At 38.1% G+C, this 27,833-nt stretch overlaps 1 protein-coding gene across 2 annotated transcripts; it reads right to left on the bottom strand.

The window, feature by feature from the left end:
• Positions 1 to 442: 442 nt before the first annotated feature.
• Positions 443 to 27,811, bottom strand: Kiaa0408 (KIAA0408 ortholog). 2 transcript variants are annotated; one of them, XM_041653464.1, is made up of 6 exons: positions 27,677 to 27,811; positions 10,475 to 10,713; positions 5,307 to 5,654; positions 5,131 to 5,210; positions 2,493 to 3,672; positions 443 to 773 (listed from the first exon to the last, which is right to left on the bottom strand). In XM_041653464.1, the coding sequence occupies exons 2-6, from the start codon at positions 10,646 to 10,648 to the stop codon at positions 600 to 602; spliced, it is 1,956 nt and encodes a 651-aa protein (XP_041509398.1). In that variant the 5' UTR covers positions 10,649 to 10,713; positions 27,677 to 27,811; the 3' UTR covers positions 443 to 599. The 2 variants fall into 2 exon arrangements, with proteins under 2 accessions (XP_041509398.1, XP_041509399.1); XM_041653465.1 differs by lacking the exon at positions 27,677 to 27,811 and adding an exon at positions 16,153 to 16,299.
• Between the last annotated feature and the right edge of the window lie 22 nt (positions 27,812 to 27,833).

Below are 27,833 nucleotides of genomic sequence, written 5' to 3'. Positions count from 1 at the left end.
TAAAATTGATTTCTGGAAAACTTCTAATGTTTGGTTCATGTATAATTCTCATTTTTCAATGTAGTTAGTGGCCAAGGAAGTGTTTAAATAATATATGAATGTCAAATGCCTTAGGTACCTATTCAAAGGTATGCAAAATATAAATAGGATTGTATATTTTCAAAACTTTAAAATGAACACAAAGAATATATAGGTCTACATGTTATAATTTAAGGTCAACACTAGCACATAATTTTTTACCTAAATACATTCCTATGACAATACATGCACCTACAAACACATGGCCATGCACAGAATCTTGTTTTCTGCATTTGCAAGAAAGTTAGACTATACAATATTGTACATTGTTTCAACTTAAATCATTTTGGAAAGTCAATGAGGATGGCAATAAAAAAAATCTAATCTAAAAAATTAAAGTACAAGGAGATAATTATCCCACAGATTAAAAACACTGAAGACCGATGGAAAGTTAGGGTTAGATTGCTTGTCCCAGTGATCTTGAAAGTTGCAGAAGAGAACAGGATTGTTTGCAAACACTCTGAATATTCAGTTTGGCAAAAGGGATGAGAACTTGTATAATCCAGCAATCCAGGCTAGATCTAGACCATCTGGGCTTCAGTTTGCAGAGAGACTTTATAGCTGTAGGCAGTCCTCCGTAAGGCTGGGGGTGCGGATGGCGATCTGGATGCCCATCTGGATGGGAGTCGGCGATTAGCTGGTCTGGCAGGTCGGGAAAATCCTTTTCCATTCGAGGCTTTCACTGCTATGGATTCCTATAACACAAATAAAGGCCATGATATCTTTACACATGCCACCTTTATACACACACACACACACACACACACACACACAAAAACATCAAAAGGATCATCATCACCACCACCATAACAACAATAATAAAAATGTTCATAAGATTTTGTGCTATTTTCCTTCATAGCCAAGCAATAGCCTCATTTTTAAAATTGTCCCTTTGGATATGTAAATTTAATTCAAGTTTTTCTTTAAAAAAAATGAAGCAAAGCAATACAATATGTTCCTAAGGATCTACAGTAGAATGAAATTGAATGAATGAAACTTATGTCCTGGCAATGCTGAAGCATGCATGGGCAGCACGTATATGGCGGTTCTGTTGAACTTGTTCATATAGGGTTTCATGGTCAAAGTTGATGAGAACAACTGACCAGGTCTCTTCCTCAAGAGGGCACCAGATCTCATTACAGATGGTTGTGAGCCACCATGTGGTTGCTGGGAATTGAACTCAGGAACTTTCGAAGAGCAGGCAGTGCTCTTAACAGGCAAAGCAATCTGATCAATGAAAAAGAGGAAACATTCAGCATCTATTCTTAGTTAATGAGAAATTTGTTAATGTACGTGTTTGTGTGTCTCTGGACATAGAACCTACAGAGTTATGGTTTCAACTAAAATGAAGTAAAGTACAAAAGCCAAGGGATTATTTGAAATGCTGACTAATGATAGTAAGTCATCTTATTTAAATTGCATATTTACATAAAGGGCATTTTGTATAAGTCTTCATAGTAAATACCAATTTTCTTGACCTCTCCTTTTACAATTAATGAAGACAGTACTCTTTTAAATGGACAAAAAAAAGAGAGAAGAAAAGTTTATTTAAATACCCATTCTTTTTGTTAATTTTCATGTGAAAAGTATCTATGACTAGCTGTAGTTTGTAGATAGTCTTTTAGTGGCAAAAACAAAGATTTGTTTTTGTTTGTTTTAAAATTTTAAGCATTTAAAAGGAGACGTTGTTTTGAATGATTGCTTTGCCTTCACGTACATTCATGTTGCAAACCCTATGAGGCCACAGGTCACGAAATGGGAAAGTCTGAATCAATCATAATCAAGAAAGAGGAAGCTATTAAAAATTAATTTACTGAAACAATAAAACTTTAGAGTAAAACTGTAAGTCAACAGATATGTATTATGATTTTTTTAAAAGGAAACAAACAGCTTTCCCTAGGTTTTCGAAAGTATCTTTTGTCATTTATTTATTTATGTATTTATGTATTATTTATGTATTTATTATTTACTTATTTTTGAGGCAGAGTATCACTACTTAGTCCCAGATAGCCTGGAGCTAACTTTGAAAAGTCACTCCAGTCTCAAACTCACAGAGATCTACCCATTTCTGCCTCCTAAGTGTTGAAATTAAAAGCACAATCATCACTCGTGTCCTTAATATTATTTATTTGTAAGTAATGTACTAGATGAAGTTTTTAAAACTATACCCTCAGCGCATATTAAGATATTGCCTCACAGAGGGCCAAGACGTTAAGAAGATCCCAACACAGGCTGACATCGTACTAGAAACTAAACTTGACTTCAGAGCTATTGCTCAAGACAGATGTAGTCCCTGATTTCTCAACTGTGTTATCTTAGTTGAATCTAGTCCTTGCTCCACTTGCTGAATCCCACACTAAACCAAGTGTTCCATTTGACACAATTCTAAACATTGACATGATACCACCACTTACATCAGAACCACATTTGGTCCAGTTATCTCTGAAACATCTTGAATTTTGCTGCGCAGGCCTTGTCTCTGTCTCATAGGTTTTCAGCAGCTTTTCCACAACACCGTAATTTGATCTGGGATCAGCTGACCTTGGCCGGCTAGAAAAATTGCTTGGTCTCCAGTCATGCTCATGGAACATGAGCTGATAGCTGCTGGGACTCGTACATGCCTGTATTTGTTTGACCGGGCCTGTTGCAGGGACTTTTGCAGAATTACTGAACACATTTTCTGTGGGTCCAGGTGTGTGGTCACTAACTTTCAAACCACTAGTCCCACTGTCATGTTCTGGCATGTCACATCTATGAGCAAGAGAGACATCAAGAAGGTTGAGATCATCAGGTGATTTTGAATCGTTTTGACTCTGCTGTATTGCTTGACAATTTCTGTCCGTTCTGAAGACGGTTCTGTTAAATTCATCAATCTTTGCTGCCAGCTTTTCATTCCTTGGAATCTGTTCATAACTGCTGCTGTAGCTTCTAAGTGGATCTCTCTGTGTCACTGAGGGAAGAAAGTCATTTTTCACATGAAGATCAAGCTGAGATTTATTAGGATTATCTGGAATCACCTTTTCAAATTTTGCTTTATTGGGTGTAAAACCAGTTTTTTGGGACTGCACAGAAGGGCTCTCCTTTGTACCTGATACAGAGTCACATAACCACATATTAAGTCCAATCTCTTCATTACCTGGAGGCTTGCTGTCTATTTTGACTTCTGGTGTCAAAGAGGAAACCACGGTACTATCTTTCAAATTTCTCTCTTCTTGTGGAAACAGTGGAGACCGCCTCAGAAGGAGATGAGAATTGCAGTTAGATTTGTTTTGACTCTCATGGGCCACCCACCTGTGATATAAACTTTCCTTCAGTCTTTCTTGGGCTTGTTCAGAATATAAGCTGGGGAAATTTCGAGAGGTACTTCTTGGAGGAGGAACTGGAGGAGTTTCACTTCTTTGTAAGTCAATTAAACCAATTCCACAGTTTTTCATAGAATTATTTTGGAGTCCATTGGCACAGCTCAGATTCTTTTTCTGTTTTTCTTTCTCCCTATTGGTTGGAAGGATGCCCTGGCCATTACTGATCAAGTGGTTCCCATGAGGTACACTGATTTCATTTGGCATTTCCTGGAGAACAGAATCAGACTTCATCCTAAACAATTATAAATCAAGGTATATTAATGACATTTTTTTTCAAAATGAGCTTTTAAAAGAAGTCATAGTTTAAAAATGTATTTATGCTATTAGAAAAAGTCACAATTTGCTAAAATATTATGTGTGTAGTTATATATGTGTGCGTATGTATGTGTACATATATATAATGTGATTATATACATAATGTGATATATATGTGTATATATGTATACTAAATTAATTTATTATAAGACCTATTTATTGCTTTCTTGTAGGGTAAAGTCTTCAGTGTTATACTCATGGTTCTAACCCAAATTTTAGTCAGTGTCATCCCTTACTTTTCCTAGCATGAAACCTCATGCTAGATTCAAACTATGCAATGTAGTCTCTTGGGTTTCTGCTCTTGATGTTCCCATTTCTATAGTATTTTTCCTATCATATCCTTTTCCTCATTTTCCAATGCAAGTTCTATTTTCTATTAAATAGTTCCTATTCAGCCTTCACTTTTCTCCTTGGATTTTCAATAACATTGGGAATAGTGTCAGTCTGAGTGGAGTGTCATGAACACTAGGTAATTCCAAATGGAAGGTGTCATTTGAACTTGAAAAGAAGGTAAGATTGTATTTTATGAATCAAAGAAAGGTAGTAAGAAGAAATAAACTCTAGCAAAGTGTGCCCACTGAGAGAATGAAGAGCATCCTGCATAGACTTATAGCAGAGTGAGAGATGATGAAAGATAGGTTATGCCAAATCTTAGAACAATGTTAGCTCACACCTTGAGGCTTTAAAGTCATTTCTCAAGGTCATGGAATGACCATGGAAGCTTCACTTTTTAGTGGTTTTTGTTTTTTGGGGAATTTCATAAATATATTTTGATCATGTTTTTCATCTTCCTTTAACTCCTCCAAGATCCTCTCTACCTACCTAATCACTCAACTTCATGTTCTTTTTCACCATGACAGCTTTTTTCACCATGACAGCTTGAGATTCTATATAATTTGTAAAATTACATTATGATTCTGACATAAAACCAGAGCTGGTGCCATATAGACATATAATGTGTTACTTGGAAGTACATATTCTTTTATTATATACCTAACTGTTGAGAAATAAATGATCCAGTATTAAAATATTTAAACAGAACATCTTGTACTGTTCAAACACCACATTGTTAACTTTGTCATGTTTAATAACTGATTTAACTGGATCTGTCCATTTGTATATTTTTCCTCCTGCTGACACACAATGAGAAAGAACTACAGTCGAGGATACATAATCATTTATTACAGTCTATCTTAACTAAACACCAAAAGGAATATCATATTCCTAATATTTAAGTAATGAAATGGATTGGAAGATTACTTTTAAGAATTCATGAAATAAGGTATACATTAAGAGGCAGTTTAGATTCACTGACTATAAACAGAATTCTTTTTTGATTTCCCGGATTACAACGATCGCATGTGTGCCAGCCTACCTTCTGTGGTTAGAGCGCTTTCGGATTTCCTCTTGAAAGGTACACAGTTCTTCACTAACTTTTGCGAGTTCGTCAAGAGCCTTCACACACATAACACATAAAAAAGAACCTTTGTTAGAACTCAGAGTGTTCACACTTCTTTAGAAACAGTTTCTGGCTGGTCCTATCTTACTTACTGTGTTAAGGGCAACAGAACAGTTTGTACTCTCCTCCTCAGAAGGCCTCCTGTCAGCCCACACATCACACGCCTTCTCTTCTGTGGCCATCAGATTCAGAAGCCCGACTTTACTTTCCGGGGGTACATTTTGTTTTCTGTACACTTGATTTCCTTCCCTGAGGAAGTCTCTTTCTACTTTGTTTTCCTTTACCAGACCATCTTGGTGATTTGTCACTCTGAATTCACATTGTCTTGAACTGGGGAGATTTGGAGGAAATTCCATTTTATCTCGAACATGATCAAGATTAATGACCTTAGAATGTTCATTCATGTTCATTTTCCTCCTCAGCTTTACTTCCTGGCAAAGCTGTAAGAAATAAAAATTAAAAATTTACTTTTGCTAGTTTATTTGATCAATATATATGTATATATATTTAAAAGTAGAATCTCACTACATAGTCTTGAATCGAACCTCATTCTGAAGATCAGAATGACTTCAAACTCTCAAATATCTACCAGCTTCTGCCTCTGAGCAGTGGAAATAAAGGTGTGTGCTGGTGTGCCTAGCTTTGATCCATATTATTGATACTGAGCAAATTATTTTGAGTTCTCTTTGCAATATTACTATGTACTACCATGGGTATTTATGCTTGTGCGTATAGAGAATGCCTATAAAACAAGAATGAGCTAGAAAAATTGTGGTGAACCATAAAGACTAGTTTTTAGTAGGGCAAAGTAAGGATTCTGTTTTTTTTGATAAGAAATCAAATTAAAAAGATGGGTTACAGATCTAAACAGAATTCTCAATAGAAGACTCTCAAATGGCTGAAAAACATTTAAGGAATTGCTTAACAACTTTAGCCATCAAATGCAAATCAAAATGAATTTGAGATGACCATTCAGAATGGCTAAGATCAAAAACGCTGATGATAACTTATGCTAGGTAAGATGCAGAGTAATGGGCACATTCCTCCATTGCTGGTGGGGTACAAACTTGTACAGCAACTTTGGAAATCAGTATGGCAGTTTCTCAGAAAACTTAGAATCAATCTACCTCAAAACTCAGCTATACCACTCTTAGGCATGTACCCAAAGGATGTGCAATCATACCACAAGGACACTTGCTCTACTATTTTCATAGTAGTATTATTGATAACAGCCAAAACCTGGAAACATCCTAGATGCCCCTCAACCAAAGAGTGGGTAAAAAATGTGGTACATTTGGACAATGGAGTATTACTCTGATGTGGGATTCCCCTCTCTATGCTGTGAATAAGATTGGTTAATTAATTAAGAAAACTTCTTTGGACTGTTGATAGGGCAGAACTTAGATAAACAGGGAAAACTAAACTGAATACTGGGAGAAAGGAGGCAGTCAGAGAGAAGCCATGTAGCCCAGATGGAGACAGACGCCAGAACTTTAGCCGGTAGGTCATGACCTCCTGGTGATGCACAGATTAATAAAGATGGGTTAAATGAAGATGTAAGAGTTAGCCAAAAAGAAGCTAGAGCTATTGGGCTAAGCAATGTTTTAATTAATACAGTTTCTCTGTGATTATTTTGGGGCTGAAAAGCTGGGAACCAACAAGCAGCCTCCTTTCCACATTACTTAGGGGTAAAAAACAATGAAATCATGAAATATGCAGGCAAATGGATGGAACTAGACAAAATAATCTCAAGAGAGGTAACCAGACCTAGAAAGACATACACAGTATATACTCACTTGTAAGTGGATATTTAATGTAAAGCAAATGATAACCAGACTACAACAAAGAGTCCTAGAAAAGCTAGGTAACAAAGAGGACCCTAAGAGGGACATACATGGATCACCGTAGGAAGCAAAAATAGAAATCTTCTGGGTAAACTAGGGTTGGGGGGGAACAAAGAGAGGGGAAGTGGGATAAGAGCATGAGAGAAAAGAAGGGTCGAGTTGTGAGAGGGACAGAGAGCAGAGCATGGCAAATTTCCAGGAACCCATAAGCGTGACCCCAGCTAAGACTCTTAGTAATAGTGGAGAGGGTGCCTGAACAGGCCTTCTCCTCTAATCAGAATGGTGACTACTCTAATTATCATCATAGAACCTTCATCCAGTAACAGATGGAAGTAGATGCAGAGATACACAGCCAAGCACTGGGCTGAACTCCTAGAGATCAGTGGAAGAGAAGGTGGTGGTATTACATGAGCAAGGGGTAGGGTGGTTCAAGATCACGATTGGGAAACCCACAGAGATAACTGACACATGCTAGTGGGAGCTCATGAACTCTGTCTGATAGCTGAGAAGCTTGCATGGGTTCAAATTAGGCCCTCTGAATGTGAGCGACAGTTGTGTGGCTTGGTCCTTTTGTGGGGCCCCTGGTAGTGGGACCAGGATTTATCCCTGTTGCATGAACTGGCTTTCTGGAGCCCATTCCCTATTTTGGGATACCATGCTCAGTCTTGATACAGTAGGGAAGGATTTGGTCCTGACTCAACTTGATACACAAACCTTTGTTGACTCCCCATAGGAGACCTTACTCTCTCTAAGGAGTGGATGGGAGGTGGGGGAGAAGAATAAGGAGGGAAGGGAGGGGAAACTGTGGTTGGTATGTAAATGAATAAAAATTAAAAAAAATACGCATATAAAAAATAAAGGAAGTCTGGATCTGTACAGAATACAGAAGCACAATAACAAAATTACACTGACCTGAATCAATTACTGGCTATTCTCCCTAACCACTTTCTGATATAATAAGAGTTTAACATTAGTAAAGTAAAATATTTTAAACATATGATCTCATATAGCAACATTAATTATCCAAATAGCTGACAACATCATATAGTAAATCGACATATTCTTCCCTCTAAGTAAGCCCTTATTAATCATCCCCTTTAGCTCATCAACTGCATTATTGAGGGGTAGATATTATAGTGATATTTCTAATGACACAGTGATACACATTCTTTAAGAATGTTGTTTGTTTTTGTGCAGATTAAAATGAGTGCATAAGTGTTCCACATGATAAAACAGAGCTTGAAAGCTTGGGCCATCTATTGACTCTGTTAAAGACAATCCTAAATTATTTCCTAAGGAGGCTACCTCAGTGAGATCAGCAGATACTCTGTCAACTCACCCCTAAAGGGAAGAAGGAAGTGGCATTCTCTTGAGACTTGTATCTTGCAAAAGCATGTCATTTTTCAAAACAGACCATCAAATAACTTTAAAGCTTTAAAACTTCATTTCACAAATGCAATAAATGTCTTTAATAATAACATACTTGATAATGAACCATAACTTCATTTGAGAGAATGTACATAACTAATATATTAAGAATACGTGGTGCTTTTAGTTACCCAATGTTGATTAAAGTTTTAGTCACTCACCTCACTGAAGCAAGGTTGTCACCAAACTACAGCAATAAATGGATGGTTTTGATGCTTACAAAGTTATCTGTATTGAACTGCTGTTCAACATATATTATTGAAGGAACAACTCTCAAAAGTACCATGTTAAATTTGAAGGTGTCATTGGTAGTGTTGTCCCCATTTAAGAACTCTTGAATAGGCTTGCTGTGGTGGTACTCACCTTTAAACCCAGCACCTGGAAGGCAGAGGCAGGAGGATCTCTGTGAGTTTGAAGCCAGTCTGGTCTATAAAGCAAGTTTCCCAATATCTGGGGCCATTAACAACAACAACAACAACAACAACAAAAACCCTCTCTCTTAAAACAAAACAAAACAAAAAATTCCTGAGTAGAAGGACAATTGCTGTATTTTCAATCTCAAAGGAAATTGTGCTCATCATACACATGACCTTTCATTTTGCATGCTAAATATATTGGGTCTGAGAAAGTCCCATTCTTGTGTACTATATCCAATTCCTTCTGTATTCATCACATCCTTCAAATTTGCCTTGATATTATTTAACTTATGTGTAATTCTTTGCCATTATAACTTCCCATAACTTCTCAACGTAGTTGACAAGTTAAAAGAACAACTACACTCTCCCCCCCCCCCAGGCTAGTATACTGTAATGAATGGAGAACATTTTGTTTGGCATAGGGAATCTGTCCTATCTGATACTCAGTCCTTGAAAGACCGTTCTTTCAAAGGACACAAACAGAAAAGATTGCAAAGTAAATAAAAAGAGTTCAAGATTTCTATCAACTCAATGTAGCCATAATCATAGTTCATATGTGGATTATGTTCAAATGGTCTGAGTGCGTATAGCTTGACTCTTCAAGAGCAATTGCAATGAATGTGGACAGGAGCTCAGCAGAGACATACAAGCATCTTCATACCAGGTGCTGGATGCCGGATACCAGATGCCGGATGCCGAATGCTTTCACTCAGTGATCTTATTTAACATTACTGATGTTAGATATGTACACTCAGGAGTCTTCACTTTTCTAGCACACAGTTCAATAACCTGAAAATTTTAATACTAGATCCAAGTAACTTTTAATAAGCGTCCTGTATTTTTTGAACAATATATTTGTTAAACAAAAAACACTTGTTATGTTTACATAATCATAATATTTCCAAGTACTGGATTTTTTTGTTTTATTTTTAAAAACCAGGGTTGATTCTCTATAGCCTGAGAGAATATTTCCTTGTGTTTTTTTTTTTGTTGTTGTTGTTGTTTTTTTTTTTTTGGTTTTTCGAGACAGGGTTTCTCCGTGGCTTTGGAGCCTGTCCTGGGACTAGCTCTGTAGACCAGACTGGCCTCGAACTCACAGAGATCCGCCTGCCTCTGCCTCCCGAGTGCTGGGATTAAAGGCGTGCGCCACCATCGCCCGGCTTTCCTTGTGTTTTTCTCAACCTTTTTATCCTAGCTTTGTACACTGTAGACCATATATATATATATATATATATATATATATATGTATGTATACACACATACATACGTATGTATGTATTCATCATTAGTATATATATATATATAAGATATTTACATTATGATTCATAGAAGCAACAAAATTACAGTTATACAGTAGCAACACAATAATTTTTTGGTGGGGGGGGTCACCACAACATGAGGAGCTATATTAAAAGGTTGACAGCATAAACAAAGTTGAAAACCAATTCTAAGTTTTCGTTTTAACGTAAGGGTACAAAATAAAAGCAGTCTCAGAGACACCACTAGGTGAGGTTGTACTGACTTTTTTCTAGATTGGAGTTTACAGTATGTTTAAACTAAATCAAACCATACCTCTTCGATCTTCTTCTGCATGACCTTCCACTGACTTTCCCATTCTTTTCTTTCATTATCAAACTGGTCCAGTAACTCCATCTTTCCCTTATGCCAGTTGGTGTCTGTGTTCTCCCACTGCTTTTGCAGGTCCATGGCAACTGTGTGAGTGTCAGACAAGGGGTTTCTGCTCATCTCTGCCTTCCTTTAACTGTTTCTTGGAAGTGTGGAAGTGTTTGAATTGAAGTGGTCTCACTTGCCTTTATAAAATAAAGATACAAGAAGATAGAGTCTCAAATTCATGTGCTTTCTGGAAACATCATTTTGACAAGAGTCAATGACATAATTAAACTATAGAAAACGAAACACAAAAGAAGCAAGATCTCCCCCATGTCAAGTGGGAAGACTGTACCAAGACCCAAAGCCCGGTAGTCACTGTGGAACTCCATGTCTTAGTAAGAAACCATACCAACCTTAAAAATGAAAAGGGTCATTATTTTACTTTCTCAAATAAGATCTCAAGTATCATTACTATTCTGTGAGACACATTTTAAAACTTACTCATGGTCTCTTTTCTTTCATTGGGACTATATATGTCTACATGTCTAGAATTATAACTATAGGAAACTGGAGAAAAACTTTCTTACATTACACTAAGTAGTGACCAAAATGACCTGATTTCTAACATTCAGGAAATGAACTTTTATGGTTTGATGAGACATTTTAAAATACCAAAAATAGGGACTAGAAAGATAGCTCAGAGGTTTAGATTGCATATTGCCCTTACAGAGAACCCATGTTTGGTTCTCAGCCCGCTTATTAAATGACTTCTAATCCTCTGTAATTCCAGTTTCAGGGAATTCAATAGCTTTTTCTGAATTCTGTGCACACTTCCAATGATACATGTACATACTCCATCCCCACATATACACATACTTAAAAATTAACCTTAAAATACCAGATACATAATTTTGTTATAAAAGTTGATATTTTATTTATATTAAAGTAAGGATATTCATAGCATTATTATGAACTTTAGATAGTATTATACATGTACAGCAATTTGAGAAATTAAAAAACTTTGGACTTTAAAATTCTTATTTTATTTGAAGAACATTTTATTAATAAAAATAAAAGCATGTATGTTTGTAGTGAATAGAAAAGTTTATTAATAATAAATGATTTTACTTAAAATAATTATGCCAGTAAGGAACATAGAGTTATGTGTTGTAGAGAAGCCACTTGTTCGTTTCCCGGCTGCCCAAACTCCTGAAATAACCACACAGACACTGTCTTAATTAAATCACTGCTTGGCCAATTACTTAAGCATATTGCTAGCTAGCTCTTACATCTAGAATTAACCCATCTTCATTATTTTATATTTTACCATGAGGATTGTGGCCTATCAACAAGGTTTCAGCATGTCTGTCTCCAACAGTAGCTCCATGGCTTCTTTCTGACTCCACCTCCTTTCTCCCAGCATTCAGTTTAGTTTTTCCTGCCTACCTCTATTCTGTTCTTCACAGGCCCAAGACAGTTTGTTTATTTAACAATGGTATTTACAGCATACAGAGGGGAATCCCACATCAGTTATGTGTAACTCAGCAGGTTCACATGTTTAGCTTGTCAAGGTCCTGAGCAGATCTCCAGAACATACATGTGTACAAGCACGTGTTCATGCACGCACATGCGCAGGCACACACACACACACACACACACACACACACACACACACACACCAGAAAGAAAAAACGAAAACCCTGTCTCGAAAAACCAAAAAAAAAAAAAAAAAAAAAAAGAAAACCAAACAAAAACCAAAACCATATTTACCAGCTTAGTAACTCATGGCCATATTGCTTTAACCTGTTACTCATGCACAAATCTACCAACAGTCAATGTTGTGGTGTTTCTGACAGAATAAAGTCTGTATGATTATGTAGGAAAAACAATTTTGTATTCACCAAAGAGAACTGCATATTTCACACCCCATATATTAGATGACCATGAAAGATAACTTTGTTTTTGTCAGGCCTCTCCAGTCAAGATAGGAATAAATTGTTATAGACTTGAAGGAATTGAAAGCATAACTTTTTGTGCAGGCTCTGCTTCTTTAAAAAAAAGCAAAAAATAAAACAAAACAAAACAAATAACAAAAAAAACCCCTACTGATGTTGAGATCTATATTTTCTCAAAAAGCATTTACCAATGACACTTGGATAGTTTTTGCATGTTTCCTTGGCACTCACTGTATCATTATCAAGTCATTCGAGAAAAGTAAACAGTTCCCAATTTAGTTACAAACTTGCTGTCATGAACCCTGTGTTAGTCACTCTGTTTCTAACCTCATTTTCTTCCCCAATATTACTGGTTTTGCTTTTGCTACTATTTGCACCTATAAACCATGAAGATCTAACAAAACAAAGTAAAGAATTTGCAGAATTGGGGTTTTTGTTTCGACTGACATAACCTTTACTATTGTTAATTATCTGGTGATATTTCAGGTCCATCTAAAACCCATTCCCAGGAAACACAGACCAGGCTTGTTTTAAGAATGAGAGACTGCTTCAAAGTTATCTGTAACAAACTGTGACCTGAAAGTATTTCAGTGGCTATAAAGAATTGCCCCTGGGAGGTCGTAGGAAAATTAGGGAGGTCTGAGACATCAAGAGGAAACTATAAATTTAACTAAAGACATTATGCAGAGGGGCTGGGATAATGGCAAGATAGAAAAAAGATTTTATGATATCCCATGGTTTGTCCCAACTGTGTTTAAAAACTGCAAATACTCAGAAATTGTTCTCACAAGGATTTACTACAGCCATGTACCAATGGGTGCAACTTTTCTTTCATTTTAATTCCTACCAAACCATGGGCACCTCAGAGTTTAAAGCCCTTCTATTTTTATCTACATGAAGATCATCCAGAAATACTCTAGATCAGTTTTATCTCTAATAATAGGAGTATGTCAGCCCAGAAGACAGTTGTGAAGGCTCCCTGCATAGCATCAAACTGAGCTAGTGTTTCAGGGCTGATCTATCTACACAGCCTCCCCTTTCCAGAGCCAAAGGAAAACCTAGTTCATGAAAGGTGATGGCTACTGTTGAAAACAAATGGTTTCATATCAAAAAGAAGGTTTGACCAAAAGGTCTATTTACAGCAATGTTTGCCAATTTTTTTTTTGTACAGGGATTTCTTTAGCTTTGCTAGCATCTCAGTCTTGTATTCATATACATATAAATATCTACTGTAACACAGAAAGAGATATTGCATTGTTCTCTAAAAACCAACTATTAGAGGGTAGGCATAGAAACATTCTGAGACATAAGTGACCAAGTGAGAGAATGTGTAGTAAGAATCTAAACACTGCTGCTATCATAATGAATCCTTGAGAAGTGATTATTTCTTCCCTCTTGTGTTTCATTCCCTCTTTACCTTCATCCTTTCCTTCGCCCATTTCCATGTAACCCACTTCCTAAAGTAAAGCTGATTATTTTGAATTCTACTTCCTTGGAAGCAAGTCTAACTGTGGAAACTTTTCTATTCCCTTTGACTACGTCTTGCCTCAGTATTTTTCAACTTTCTTAAGGTTGTTTGCCAAGCCAAGTACGTAGTGCAAAACCATTCGTTGCTAGCAAAATGCTGAATAAATAACATAAAACTCTTTTTTTTTTTGCTATTATTCTCAATTAAGTTTTTAAGATGCCAAGCTAAAGGGTCCATTTTGTAGGGACAGCATGTTCTGTGATGAGAAGTTTCAGGGTCAAGTGGATCAGCACATTCAAAAGCTCAGATGTAGTTCTCTCCACTGAAGCAAATATAAAAGTTCTCTTTGTTCTTAGCTGTCACTCTTTCCCTCCCTCAGATTCTGGCATCTATGGGGGAAAGAAGAAAGGATCTTTTGCGTCCTGCATCGTCTTTCTCATATTTCCTTGCTTTCTGTTTTATTTCAGCTTTCCCCAAGTTCATTCAGAAGAGAAGTTTACGGAGGAAATGTGGAAGGACAGATGTAGCTGCATTTGTTAGTCATGCATGAGTCCCTCCCCCAGCAGCACCAAACTGGCATTGTGTAATCCCTTTTAACCTACTTCTCCTCAACGCCAGAAGCCAAGATTCTGAACGATTGAGAGTGGTTGCGCAAGTGTGCTGATGGGAGGCAAAACGGTTCAGCTGATGATGGTTCAGCCCTGCTAGGGAGCAAAATTTAGGAGTAGCCAAAGTGTCTCACAGGGGATAAATGATAAAATACAAACTCTGACTAAAAACAACTTTTGGCTTGGAGAAGCAAAGACATCGAAGTAACAGCCTTGAGCAGAAGATGTCCTGCTGCCATTTTATTCCCAGATCTGCCTCAGTGTGGTGATGGCCACACTTCTTGACCTGAGGCATGCTCAGTTCTTTCTGTGTCCCGGTTATGACCATTTCAAACTCCATCTTGTCCACTGAAAGCTGAATTTTAGCCAAGTAAACTCTATGTAGAGAGGTTACTCTACTGTTACTTCTGTCTGCTCTGAGTATTTGTTCTGTGACCTTTTTCTTCTGTTTCCAAGTAGATTGCTCTTCATAAGCTTCAAGTACTTCACACACACAGGAGGATGCATACTCCAGAAAGAAGGGCAGAGGCAGCATATCCTGCCAATTTCACAATTCCTAGAAGAAATCATTTGGCCTGACAATGCTTTGCTCCTGATGAATTTGGAAGGACTAGAAAACACCATGCCTGGACCTCAAAGTACAGCACCACTTGTCACCAAAACTCTGCATCTCATTTTCCAGGTTCTTATCAACCACTGATATCATTTCAGACAATTAAGGAATTCCATTTCCCTTGTGCTGTTCATCAGAAAATGAACCTATCGAGAGACCTCCCAACTTGACTTTCTAAGGAGATAATATATATAAAAAAAAAATCCCTGCTGTTCATCACCACTTCTGCCTGCTCCTCGTTTTCTAGCAAGGCCAAAGAGATACAGCACATTCAATACCAAATAAATCAATTTTGTTTACTCATTTGATTATCATCGTTTATTCTTGGCTCTCCAATTTTTTATTCATACTTTCAATTGAAGCTATAGGCACATCAAGTTTAGTTCCCTTAACTGGCAAAATACAGGGCTTGATTAAAAACAGCAACCTTTGTCTTGGGGAAGCAAAGATCTAAGAGTAATAACCTTGAGGAGAGGGTGTACTATTGCCATTTCTTAAAGACTCCAGTGTCTCCGAGCTCACTATGCAGAAACATTTACCCAGAAGTATAATAGTCATCTTAGATTAAACTATATTTTTTTTAAAATTGCGAATTTCAAATAACAGCAAACTCAGGGGCTGTGAATTTTATTTTGCAGATAACAAAATTAATTCCACCCTGCCACAAATTGCATTCTAATAATTGAGCTGAGCCAAGTTTTTGTGAACCTCTAAGGATTAGTGAGAAACACGGTCTCAGGGTAAGGATGGTACCGAGTCCGGGCTTGCAAAATCCACCCTCAGCAGCAGAACAACTTTTTCCCCAGTCAGTGGAGTCCGTTATGCACCCCGCCCACTGTCCTAAATCACCGGACACAGACATCCATCAGCACGGGAGATGCTGACATCCCACGATACTTAAACCTCATCCATAGTCTAAAAGGCACCAACTGCAGCCCCTCTGTGTCCTGCCACGATCAGTGTCTAGCTTTCAAATTCGCCAGAAAGAAACATACCTTCTTGTACTTGGGGGGCAATCCTGCAGCGGGTCAGTTTCTGTGTGCTCAGTCTAGCAACGGAGGAAGCGGGGCCGAGAGCTGCTAGCTGTCTTACGGAACAGTCTCAATGACTCCTTTTCAAAACGGAGTCCGTGCATTCCCACAGCCCCTTTGCAAACTGCACCATCAAAGGGCCACTCAGCTCAGTGTCACAATAGCAGCTGGGGCTACTGTGACGTCAGGGACTTAGAGGCGGCCTTCAGGTCCCTGCTTCCAACCAGAGCTCTGTAACTTTAGAGCAGTGTTCGCACTCTGGGTAAACAACTCCAGGCCCAAGACATTTTTAACTTTTATAATGGAGCCCAGCAATTTCAAACTTGCCAAGAGAGAGAGCTGCTTGTTAATGGCACATGATGATAATGGCCATATTTAGATTTCTTTTATTTGGAAAGTAAACTCATTTCTTAGGCACAAGAACTATCCTCTTTCTCCAGCCCCTCTCTCCCCTTAGCTAGTAACAGGAAGTAATCCTCAGTGCCTTTGTAAGTCTGGCCTGGCATAAAGTGGAAAAATATATCAAATGAAGTGAGAAAAAGAATCTAAAACACACACATACACACACAAACATGAGTCAAAAAATTATGTGAAAATATACTGAATGTCTGATTTATATATAAAATAGAAATGGGCCGTATATAAAGAGCAGCCTTGCGTCTCTGTGGTTCTACGAAAGCATTATGCCTGCATCTGTAGTATAGTGATGTTTTTAAACAGAGGGAATAGAACCCATGGGAAAAGGTGATGCTTCTTATTAGAGGAGGGCAAGGGAAATATCAGCAGTGGGATGACCATATACTTGACCCCAGCTGAAGTATGCTGCCGCCCAAATATGGAGAAACCATAAGAGTAGGCTGAGAGTAAGTTCTGTAAACCAGATCGAATAGGCCTGTCTTGCAGATGTAAGACAACTTTGTCTCCTCACATCTTTCTCTGCTGTATGGTTGGTTGGTTGGCTTTGTTGTATGCGTGTCTCAGAGTGTGTACATTTATATTTGGCCATATATATACATGTATATATGTGTGTGTGTATACACAGTTTAATTTAGACATTAACGTCTCTAAGATAATTTTGAAGAAAATTCAGCAAATAACCTACACTAAATTTCAAGTAAAAAGATTGCACTTTCAAATTGAAGTTTCCATTTGTATACCATACTATCTGAAGCTTGAAATAATTTTGTATTTTTTTTTATTGGTCTATTTCCAGGTTCCATCTCGTAGGTAGCTAAACTGTTTAAGAGAATGCTAATCTGCTCATAGCATAAATAAACTTATTTAATTTTACCACTAATTTATTTATACAATATGTTTTAATTTTGTAACACAGGATAGCCTGAAACTCACTATCAAAGCCCTGATTGGTCTCAACTTAGTATAGTCCCCCTGTCATAGCCTTTCAAGTCCGAGAATTATGGTCAAAAGTCACCACGGTCAGCTCATACTTAGACTTCTTTTCTCCATTGTAGGACTTTAATGCATGCAGAATAACGGAAGGAAATGCTTGCCCGTGGTTAGAAAGTCAAGCTTCATAATTCTAACAGCAACAACAATCATAATAGTTACAGTAGTAACAGTAGTTTTTCATTGTGAGCAGCCTTCTGCGAGGCTCTGTGCTAAGGACTCCAAAAGGATCTTTGTGTTAGTTTACTTCCCTTAGCAACTGTCTCTGTAGTTATTATTAACCTGATCTTACTTATATCCGTGGATTAGCGAGCTAAAGCATCTTGACAAAGCTCAAAAAACGCCTGTGAGGAGAAGTAAGACTTGGAAGTACTTTCCCTATTTGGGGAGCCTGGAATTTTGCCACAGGGATCTAGGTTTCAGTTCTTCTGCCATCGTTTAACTGTGTGAGTCTATAGCCTCTGTCTCTGCCTTAAACAAACAAGCAAACACACACACACACACACACACACACACACACACACTTCAGAAGGTTATAAGACAAGAGGATACGTGGAGGGACAGACAGTTGCTCCCATCTGCCTTGGTGCTAAGGCAAATAGGAGGGTGAAGGAGGGACTTTGCTCAAACCATCACCTGGAGCTATCAAATATTGCTTCTGGGGACTCTCATTTCAAAGCACTCAGTTTTTGTGCATTTTCTGTAGATCAGTTTAAGACTTCACATCTGGGCATGTCAGCATAAGCCAGGAGTCTCAGAATGTCAGAGATGAAGGCAGGGACATCAGGAATTCAAGGCCAATCTCAGAGAATGAGGACATTTAGGCCAGTCTCTGCTCCATGTAACCCTGTTCTCCAAACAAACAAAATAAAAGAAAGAAAAAGGACTCTTCCCAAATTTCTATCAGATAGCATCTGGCTGGCTTACAGGCTTTGGACTTCAGTCTCTTTCAGTGCTATTTTAGTGTCCCTCTTTCTGTGCTAATAAAAAGGACTACAGGTAGCACTTTTGTGTGTGTGTGTGTGTGTGTGTGTGTGTGTGTGTGTGTGTTTTACAGGTAAAGGGACTTGTAGTACTTTTTATTAGCTTCTTGTCAGGTAATTGTATTGTATGTACACTTTGAGCAAGCATTCACTTCAAGTTGAACAATCATGTGACTAGTAGCCTTCTGTTGAATAATTTTGTGTGTATATATATGTGTGTGTGTGATCTCTCTCTGTGTGTGTCTCTTTGCCTCTCTCTTTCTCTGCCTCTTTCTCTCTGGCATGGGTATGGAAGTTAACTCATAAGATAAAAAGGCAACAACTGTTCAAAACAAATTTCAGGGGTTTCCAAACAATTCCATTTTTAGATGAATAGCTATTGTTCTCTACACAAAATCCATGAATTTAAAAGACTAATGATGGTGTCCTCAGTCCCACAGTAATGGTTATACTTTTATTTATTAAGCTGATTGACAGTTTTAAGTGGGTGTTAGAATAATGGAATATTCTTATGGAAAACATGCGATTTATTGCGTAGTTTAGATGATTGATTTGTAAGCCATTTGAGTACTTGATTTCATCTTAAAATAAGAGACACACCCAAGTTATTGCTCTCATTTTAGAAATAATCATACACTCACAATTGCTAATCCAATTTCTAAGTGTAACAGAATATACACAAATATTGTAATAAGAGCAAATGGAGAAACACCAACTGCTATTAAAAAAGAACAGCAAATTATAAAAAGGATTTAAAAGCATTTGTACATTTTCCACAAACTAGAACATTTTGGAAAAGTTTAAGGCGGATACTGAACACTTAAATGGCACCAACAGGTGCTTCCAGAGTTACAGAATTGAGCCAAAATGATCCTCTGAAGACATCTAGTTAACCTTCTCATCTTACAGTGAAGGAAGAGGCTCACATGTGAAGTCATCTGCTCAAGGTCACAATACTAATGAAGCCAGGAATAGAATCCAGGACCTCTCATTCCCAGTGCGTTGCCATGAAATTTAAAATTCTAACCCATTCAAGAGGCAAGAACCAACATCAGGGACAAGGCCATTGGTTGTGACCGGAGAAACACATGTTGGTTTCTGGCTTTGTCAAATACTGTTTTCTTCTATGTTGAATCAAGGGAGGTAACAGCCTCTCAACCGAGTATGACATGAAAGTCATATAGTTAAATGTTTATTTTGGTAACAAGGCTTAAAGCCTAGGAAGATGGCTCCATGGGCAAAAGTGTTAGCCATGTAAGCCTAGCAGGCCTAGTTAAATCTCTGAAATCAATGTAAAAACCTGGATGAGCTGGTATGAATCTGTAACCCTAGCACTCCCATGGAGAGATGGGAGGCAGAGTTAAAAGAATTGTCCTGAAGCTATAAAACACAGCATAGCAGCCAAAACTAGATACCCCATGCTAACAAGGTGGAATGTGAGAACGGACTTCTCAGTGTTGTACTCTGACCTCTACTCCTATGCTGTAGCATACTGTGCCTTCTTGAGCAAGCACACACACACACACACACACACACACACACACACTGTAGGGGGGCCACATGAAATGAGTAGTAAATAAAATGTTAAAGAAGCTTGGGTCCTCAGTTACTAAAAATAAATCTATACCAAAATTCAAAGACATAAGAATTCTAGCACTGTAGCTTAAAACATCTGGGCATAGACACAGCAGTATGGCTTTAAATATGACATGAAGCAACCGATAGTTTTTCTGCCTGCTGGATGGTCTTTACGCTTCCTCAAATAATTATTTATTTACTCTGAGTCAGGACAATTCTGGCTGTTATAGGACTGGGGAGTGACTGAGTTTATGGCTGTATAGCCTTTTTTCCCTTCCTTATTTATCATTCAATCATATTTAATAGTAAAGGCACTGTGTTTCTGTTTTTTTTTTTTTTAGAAATGACATGAAAATGACTGGAGCACAGAATGGCTTTGGAAAAAAGAATGAGATCACTCTTTTCATGCTAACGTTAGAGGTCACACCATAAGTAATGTGTGTTAGGTAGTTATTCCTTCAAAACAATCTGCCTTGTACAATTTCTTTCTTTCTTTCTTTCTTTCTTTTTTTTTTTTTTTAGTTTTTCGAGACAGGGTTTCTCTGTAGCTTTGGAGCCTGTCCTGGAACTCGCTCTGTAGACCAGGCTGGTCTCGAACTCATAGAGATCTGCCTGCCTCTGCCTCCCGATTGCTGGGATTAAAGGCGTGTGCCACCATCGCCCGGCCTTGTACAATTTCTTAAGGTACATGACCTCCGTTGTTCAGCAGAGCTCTTCAGTCTTAAATTATATTTCTAGTTTGTAAGGAAGAGAGAACTGGGATATATTTCAGCTAAAATTTCACTTTAAAAAAAAAACCCAAAACACTGATAAGAAACCACAACGTCCCAGCTCAGGCTATGGGGACTTGAAGAATAAGACAAGTCCATGCACTTCAGAAACTGTCACCCTGAGAAGAGTCCCAGAAGTGGGGTCTGCAGCGTGACTCTTCACATCTGGGAAATGAACAAAAAGACAGATGTGGGAGCCTTCTCTCCCACGTAGTTAGGGACAGCGGTCCACCCAAGAGGTTCAGTTGAGTTTTACAGCCAGCTAGAGCTCACGCTGCTCAGAAATTTATAATCAACTTCACATGAAAGCTGGAACACTCCCCTATTTTGATTTTTTTCAATCTGATCATCCAGAGTGGATGCCAGGCTTTTGCTTATGTCCCCCCTGTCAAGTGTAGTCTTAAGCTCTCTGAATCACAGAAGGACAGAGCTTTAAGTGTGTGTTAACAAAATACAAATGACTCTGATGCATATGGGGCTCTGATTCTGAGTACAAGTCAGGACAGCTACACCAAGGATATTTTTCCCTTCAAAGTTCCACACTTAGAATATTACATTTCATCAAGTGCACTGTTTTTCCAGTGTTGGGTGTTTTCCCCTAGAGTCACGGGATACTGGCTGTTTCCTCTATTCTGAGGTCTGGTGACATGTCAATAGATATTTTAGCCAAGCAGATCTGTCACGGGGCTTCTATATAGGCACTTCCAGATATAAGAAATAGTTCAAAGAAACACCTTTAACTATCAGATTTTAAGTGTTGGTCTAAATTCTGAGTAAAAAAAAAAAAGCAACATTTGAGAAATATGTGCTACTCAAAATTAGGAAAAGGCCTTCCTTTAACTTTCAATTTTGTTTTTAGCATCTCCATCATATTATTTATAGATTTGTGACTTATTGTGACTGGAGAAGCAAAATAATGGACTCTGTTAAAGTTATCTGTTCAGTGTTCACCACAAGAGGGCTACCCTGAGTCGCTTCTCTTTGCTAGAAAGTTTGGAGGACATGCCTGGTTCAGACAGGTCATTCAGGGAATGACCTTAGTAAACTTAGTAAACCTGCCAAAGAGTCCGTGTCTGATTCTTGTAGTATACCATGGTTTTTCATGCCTTTGAAATAATTTGCACAAACATATTCCGATAGCTTTGCTTTTTCTAATGCAGTTATTTGAAACCCACTGTAATATTTTGAAACTACTTGATTCCTAAAAACTCAGTAATTTCAAACAAGGTGCAATTTTGGAATCAATTTCATTCTGTCAGAAAAAGTCAGGAGTATTATTAAAGACACAACTCTATCTCTTATAGTGTCTTCTCACAGCAAAACTGTGATATCCCAGATTGGGGAGATGCTCGCTTCTCTCCAACTCTCTCCTTTTCCTGTTCACTATAGCTTTTCTTCAAGAAGGAATTCAAGCAAGTGAGAACAATCGAAGGCCCTCCGTGCAGTAGCCCTGACCCCAGTAGAAGATATACCTCCAAATAAAAGTGCTGAGATTCTGAGGGGTCAACTGAACTCCAGAATAAATTAGTTTTGGAACATTGCCATGTTAAAACTCTACTTTGGAAATTCTAAATAACTAATATATTTTAAAAGTGTGGCATTTTTCTGTTCAGGAGTAATACTATATGAAATGGCAGAAGATGTTTTAGAAAATAACAGCAAAAACTATAGATAGTCATGAAAAAGAATGACAAACTATACATAAAACTGAGTTTTTGGATTAATATACAAAAGGCCTTATTATGTGTAAATCTCTCTGTGTATGCATATTTATGTATATATATATATGTGTGTGTGTATAGATAGATAGATGATGGATGGATAGAAAGATAGACAGACATAAACTTTCAGTCAGAGAAGGCATGGAGGGAATGTATTAGCAAGAATCATCTGAGTCTATGACTCTATAACGTTTCAGAATGGCCATCATGAATAGGAGCCACCGTTACCTCCCACCTCCTAACTAGTGACATAAAAGCACTATTTAAAAGCATGTGGGAAGCTACTGCATTTGTCGCAAGGCATACGGGACGTGACTTGTTCTTTTGCTGTGTCTCTCTGAATTCTTACAAGTGTCATGAGAATATTGGGACACACTGATAAGGCGCTAGTTTCGCCAACACATGTATGGAACCATCTCACCTACCCCAACGCAGACGGCAAACAGACACAGAACAGCCTATCTCACTCTACCTTCTGACTTGTAACGAGGATTCTAGAAGACATCTTTATGGATACTGCTTTTTAATTGTACCAAAATCCATTATTTTAATGAACAGTCAACTTTTCTCACATTTCAGCTTAGCCCTTCGCCTCTTTCTGTTCACTCCTTACAATCAATTAGGGCACCGGATTGCACCAGGTGAGACTGGGCTGTAGCGCTATGAGAAGTTAGCTAGAACACGGCACAGATTTTGGGGGTTAAGGCTAAGCTGCCAGGCTGACATTCCAAACTTAAGTGGCAGATAATTAAATAGCCACATCCCAGCCCATCCACATAAAGTGCACATTCCTGGATCAGCACCAGGATTTTCATTATTTAATGAGTTTCAGTCATTTTTATTTAAAAATAACTGAGCAGATTTCTGTTTTTCTCAAACCTAGGCTAAATTAACTAAGACTCTTGTTACTGGGCCCAAGAATATGCCATAGAAGGGAATCTTTTCAATAAATTTTGCTTTAGAAATGATTTCCAGCATTACATTTAAATAGCATAGCTCTGAACATGAGAATAGACTATTCTTTGTCTCAACATCTGTGAGATTTTGCAATGTTGATCATTTAAAATTAGCAAAAATAAAATAATTGTTCACTGAACAAAGTAACAAAAATAGTACAGCAATGAGGTCAAAGGCATGAGTAAGGAAGAGTTTGTGGTAGTGAAGGGAGATGCCGAGGAGAAGGGGGAACTAGGAACTCCTCACAGGTCTGGGGCACCATCTTTCTCATTCTCTTCCAAACTCTAGGTACGAGGTTCCCACAGAAGAGCTTCAATTTATAAGAAGATCAGAGAAAGGCCCTTTCATTGGTAGTTTTCTGAGGCAGTCTTCCTCTCTCTAGCTCACCAGCATGATGCTCACTGTTTGACCCACTCTTTACACATCAGCTTGACTGTGTGTGCATGTGGGTGATCTGTGTGTGCACACATGTGCGTGCGTGTGTATGTGTGTATGTGATGTGTGTGTATATTTCTAAAGCACAAGTAGAAAACTAGCTGGACAGTCGATAGGCCGGAGATAGAAATAACTTTCTTAGAACTCACTGGTACAGTAAATCTGCATCCTCAAGTTTAGGGATGCTGTCAGAAGGAATGCAAAGCCCCCAGAATATGCAGGAGTAATCATACCTGTCCTGTTTCAGTCTGCTGCCCCCCCCCCCAGCATGTTATGAAAGTTCTATCTATAGAAGGTGTGACTGGGAAGTAATGATTACATAAATTTCTTGTATAAAAAGCAGTCCAAGAGGGGACAGAGAGATGGCTCGGAGGAAAAGAGCACTGACTACCCTTCCAGAGGATCTGAGTTCAATTCTCACCAACCACATGGTGGCTCACAACCATCTATAATGAGATCTGGTGCCCTCTTCTGGCCTTCAAGGTTACAAGCAGGCAGAGCACTGAGTAGCTAATAAATAAAATCTTTCTAAAAAAATATCAGTGTAAGGCATTCATATCAATGCTGGTGTGGCCGGGATAAGCATGACTGCCAAAAAGATATCTAGAGACAATGCTATTTGGCTATGTCAGTTAGCACAAGTCATTGCTGAAGTACTTTCACTACCACCACAGGTATTTCTAGTAACTTAAAGAAAAGCTTACAGATTTTTTTTTTGTTACAGCATGTTGAATCATTGTGAGGGTTTGTTTTACTGTACACATCTAGCTATCTGTGAGTGTTCCTGACTATGTATTCACATTCTGTTCTTCTTGGTTCTCCTTTCCATTACATTATTATTTCTTATGTCTTCTTTGATTTTGTTAGTTTTGAGAAACTGCATTAGTGAAGAGAGTTTTTCTTTCTGAAAATTCATATTTTATGTGTATGATTGTTTGCCTTTATATCTATATATGCACCATATGCTTGTAGTGTTGGGAGAGGCCTGAAGAGGGCATCGGGGTCCCTGGAGCTGGAATTGCAGAAAGACAGTTGTGAGATGCCATTTTGGGGATGGGAACAGAGCATAGGTTCTCTGCAAGAGCACTGAGTGCTTTAAGTCTTTTCTCCAGTCTCAGTCTTATCTTTTTTTTTTCTTTTTTCTTTTCTTCTGAGACAGGGTTTCTCTATATAGCTCTGGCTGTCCTAGAACTCACTTTGCAGACCAGGCTGGCCTCGTACTCACAGAGATCCACCTGCCTCTGCCTCCCAAGTGCTGGGGTTAAAGGCATACCCCACCTCTAGATCCATCCCCATCTTTTAAAAGTGGTAACAGCATTGTAGAGAACTTCTCAGTCATTGGGACATCTTGAAGCACTCTCATGCATTTCCAGAGGCTCCACAATTAGCTAAGAACCCCTGCTTGGCTATGGGGTCTCACACTCCAGGTGCCATAAACATTTCTGACACATTTCAATTTCAACACGTAAACATTTATGTTCAGTTTCATTGAGGTTGAAGCTCAGAAAATTATCAAGAATTTAGCAGGCAGATTTGGATTTTTGAGGTGTGTGTTGCCATACATTTTGAGTCAGACTCTCAAAGTGTAAACCAAGCTGACTTCAAATTTGCTATTGCATGTGCCTCCATCTCCCAACTGCTATGACTGCAGGCTTGTGCCACCAATTTAACCAAGCATATAATTCTTCTCCTTTCTTTATTCTTTCTCATGAAAGCCTACCCAAAACTTAGACTTCTGAATTTCAAGATTAAAAGCCAAATGTGGCTGGACATATATTTCTATGGTAGAGCATTTGTCTGCCAGATAGAAGACTCTGGGTTCCACTACTAACACTGAAAAACCAATGGGAAAACACCCAATCAAACAAAATCTGATTCCAACTGCTAGTAAGCCATTCATCAGACATGCCTTTTCCCCTTCTTCAGAGACAATTATAACAAAACAAAGTACAAAAAAAGAATCCCAAGCAAAGACAATAGACATTAATATCAGTTAAATGAAACTTTTTGACTACTGTAAATTTTTCTAAATTTAAGCATGTGTAGTGTGTTGTGGATATGGTGTGTATCTGTGGTGGGTGTACAGGTACTGTATGCATCAGAGTGTGCAGGTACTTGTACTTATGGAGTTCAGAGGGGAATGTTGTGTGCATGTATGTGCAGTGTGTGTGAGTGTGTATGTATGTGTGCATGTGTGTGTGTGGTATGTGGTGTACGCAGGTTCTGCATGCATGAGAGTGTGCAGTTACTTGTATTTATGGAGTTCAGAGGGGAATGTTGTGTGTGTGTATGTGTAGTGTGTATGTATGTGTGTGCGCGTGTGTGTGTGGTAGTAGTGGCATGTGTAGGTACTGTATGAATGTGAGTATGCAGTTACATGCACACGTAGAGGCCAGAGGAAGATGGAGAATGTGCTCCTCTAACACTTTATTACCTCATGTGGGCTCTGGGGGATTGAACTGAAGTTCTTAAATTTTTGTAGCAAATTTTCTTACTAACTGAAGCCTAGCAAAAAATTCCCAAAGCTAATATTTAAGGGGAAATGGAGCTGTAGGGGTGAAGTAAAACACTCTTCTGCAGATGAAGTCCTTGGAACATACATCTTTAACTGGAAAACTTTCCACTTGTATCACAGATTTCCACATCCACTGACCAATATGTGAACTGAGAAGAATATATGATTTTTCTTATTCTTTTTTCTTGAGGTCTGGCTAGATAGCACAGGCTGACCTTGAACTCACAATCCATTTGTCTTAGCTTCCGCAGTATTGATGTCACAAGGATGTATCACCTTGTGTGGAGTGCTGGAATTTCTAGGTATTCCAGGATTCCAGTGTGTAAACTACCAACAAGATGGGCAGTGTAGAATCTTTGATACACAGAGTCCATCCAGGTGACCTTAGTATGTATAGACAGGAAGACAGGAATGCTAGGGTTCACCACAGTATACTTTACAGTAAAGTTTACAGAGTAGCTCCGCTGGAACTATGCCTCTGGGTTAAGATTGTAACTCAAGAAAATTCTAGACACTGTATTTATTTCCCTTCTTAAGCTGTCCCTCATGCCATGTTGCTAGCATATTTTCTGCTGTGGAGACAGTTTGTCATAGAAGAAAGGACAAGGTCAGCAGTATCATCATGGAGAGATAGCTAATTTAAAGGAAAGTAGGGTAAATTGAATGGGGGTGGCTATTTAGTTACCTGTTAAACTAAAAGATCAGTTTGACTCATGCTTCCAAACACATCGCTGAAGACAAAACGTGACAGTTTCAAAACATATTATTTACTTTCCAAGAGAGCTACAGTTCACCATTTACCATATTGTTTTTACAGATATTTATTGGACAAAGACATTTTCTTTTTGGTCTAACACAAATAACAGTGCACTCATAGATCCATATAATCTTTATCAGATCATTTATAAAACACCTACATTTACTTATACTTAATGACTCCATTATTTTTGAAAATGTGACCAACTTAAACATTTACAGGTTTGAATTAATACTCACTTCCTAAGAATTAATTATAGACAACCCATTTTTTTAGAGTCAATTATGAATTAAAAGAAAAAAAGAATATATAAAAGAAAGAGAAAATGATTTATACAAAAATCTGCAACACTTCCCTTTCCTTACCTGAAATCTTTTGGTTGCTGGGGTGTTCTATTGAATTTGACAGTGTAAGATGAGTTGTGGCTTTTTACAGAGATATGCAGTCTTCAGTGTTTTTACAGCATCGGTTACTACAGAAATGATACTTCTCGTATGTCTTGTCTTGAAGAGTGGACAAAAG

Source organism: Microtus oregoni, unplaced genomic scaffold, assembly GCF_018167655.1.
Source record: "Microtus oregoni isolate MIOR12 unplaced genomic scaffold, Mior012 000006F_ref0000085, whole genome shotgun sequence".
NCBI lineage: Eukaryota > Metazoa > Chordata > Mammalia > Rodentia > Cricetidae > Microtus > Microtus oregoni.
The sequence above is the reverse complement of the archived record's forward strand: the minus strand, read 5'-3'. Positions and strand labels throughout refer to the sequence as shown.

What these genes read in the sequence shown, in the direction of transcription:
- Kiaa0408 (XM_041653464.1), bottom strand. Translation starts at nt 10,648, where the DNA reads ATGAGCAGAAACCCCTTGTCTGACACTCACACAGTTGCCATGGACCTG. An exon ending in GTTCTGTTGCCCTTAACACA is followed by an intron (nt 5,211 to 5,306) that starts GTAAGTAAGATA and finishes ATGTGTGTGAAG; the next exon opens with GCTCTTGACGAACTCGCAAA. An exon ending in GGACCAAATGTGGTTCTGAT is followed by an intron (nt 774 to 2,492) that starts GTAAGTGGTGGT and finishes TTTGTGTTATAG; the next exon opens with GAATCCATAGCAGTGAAAGC.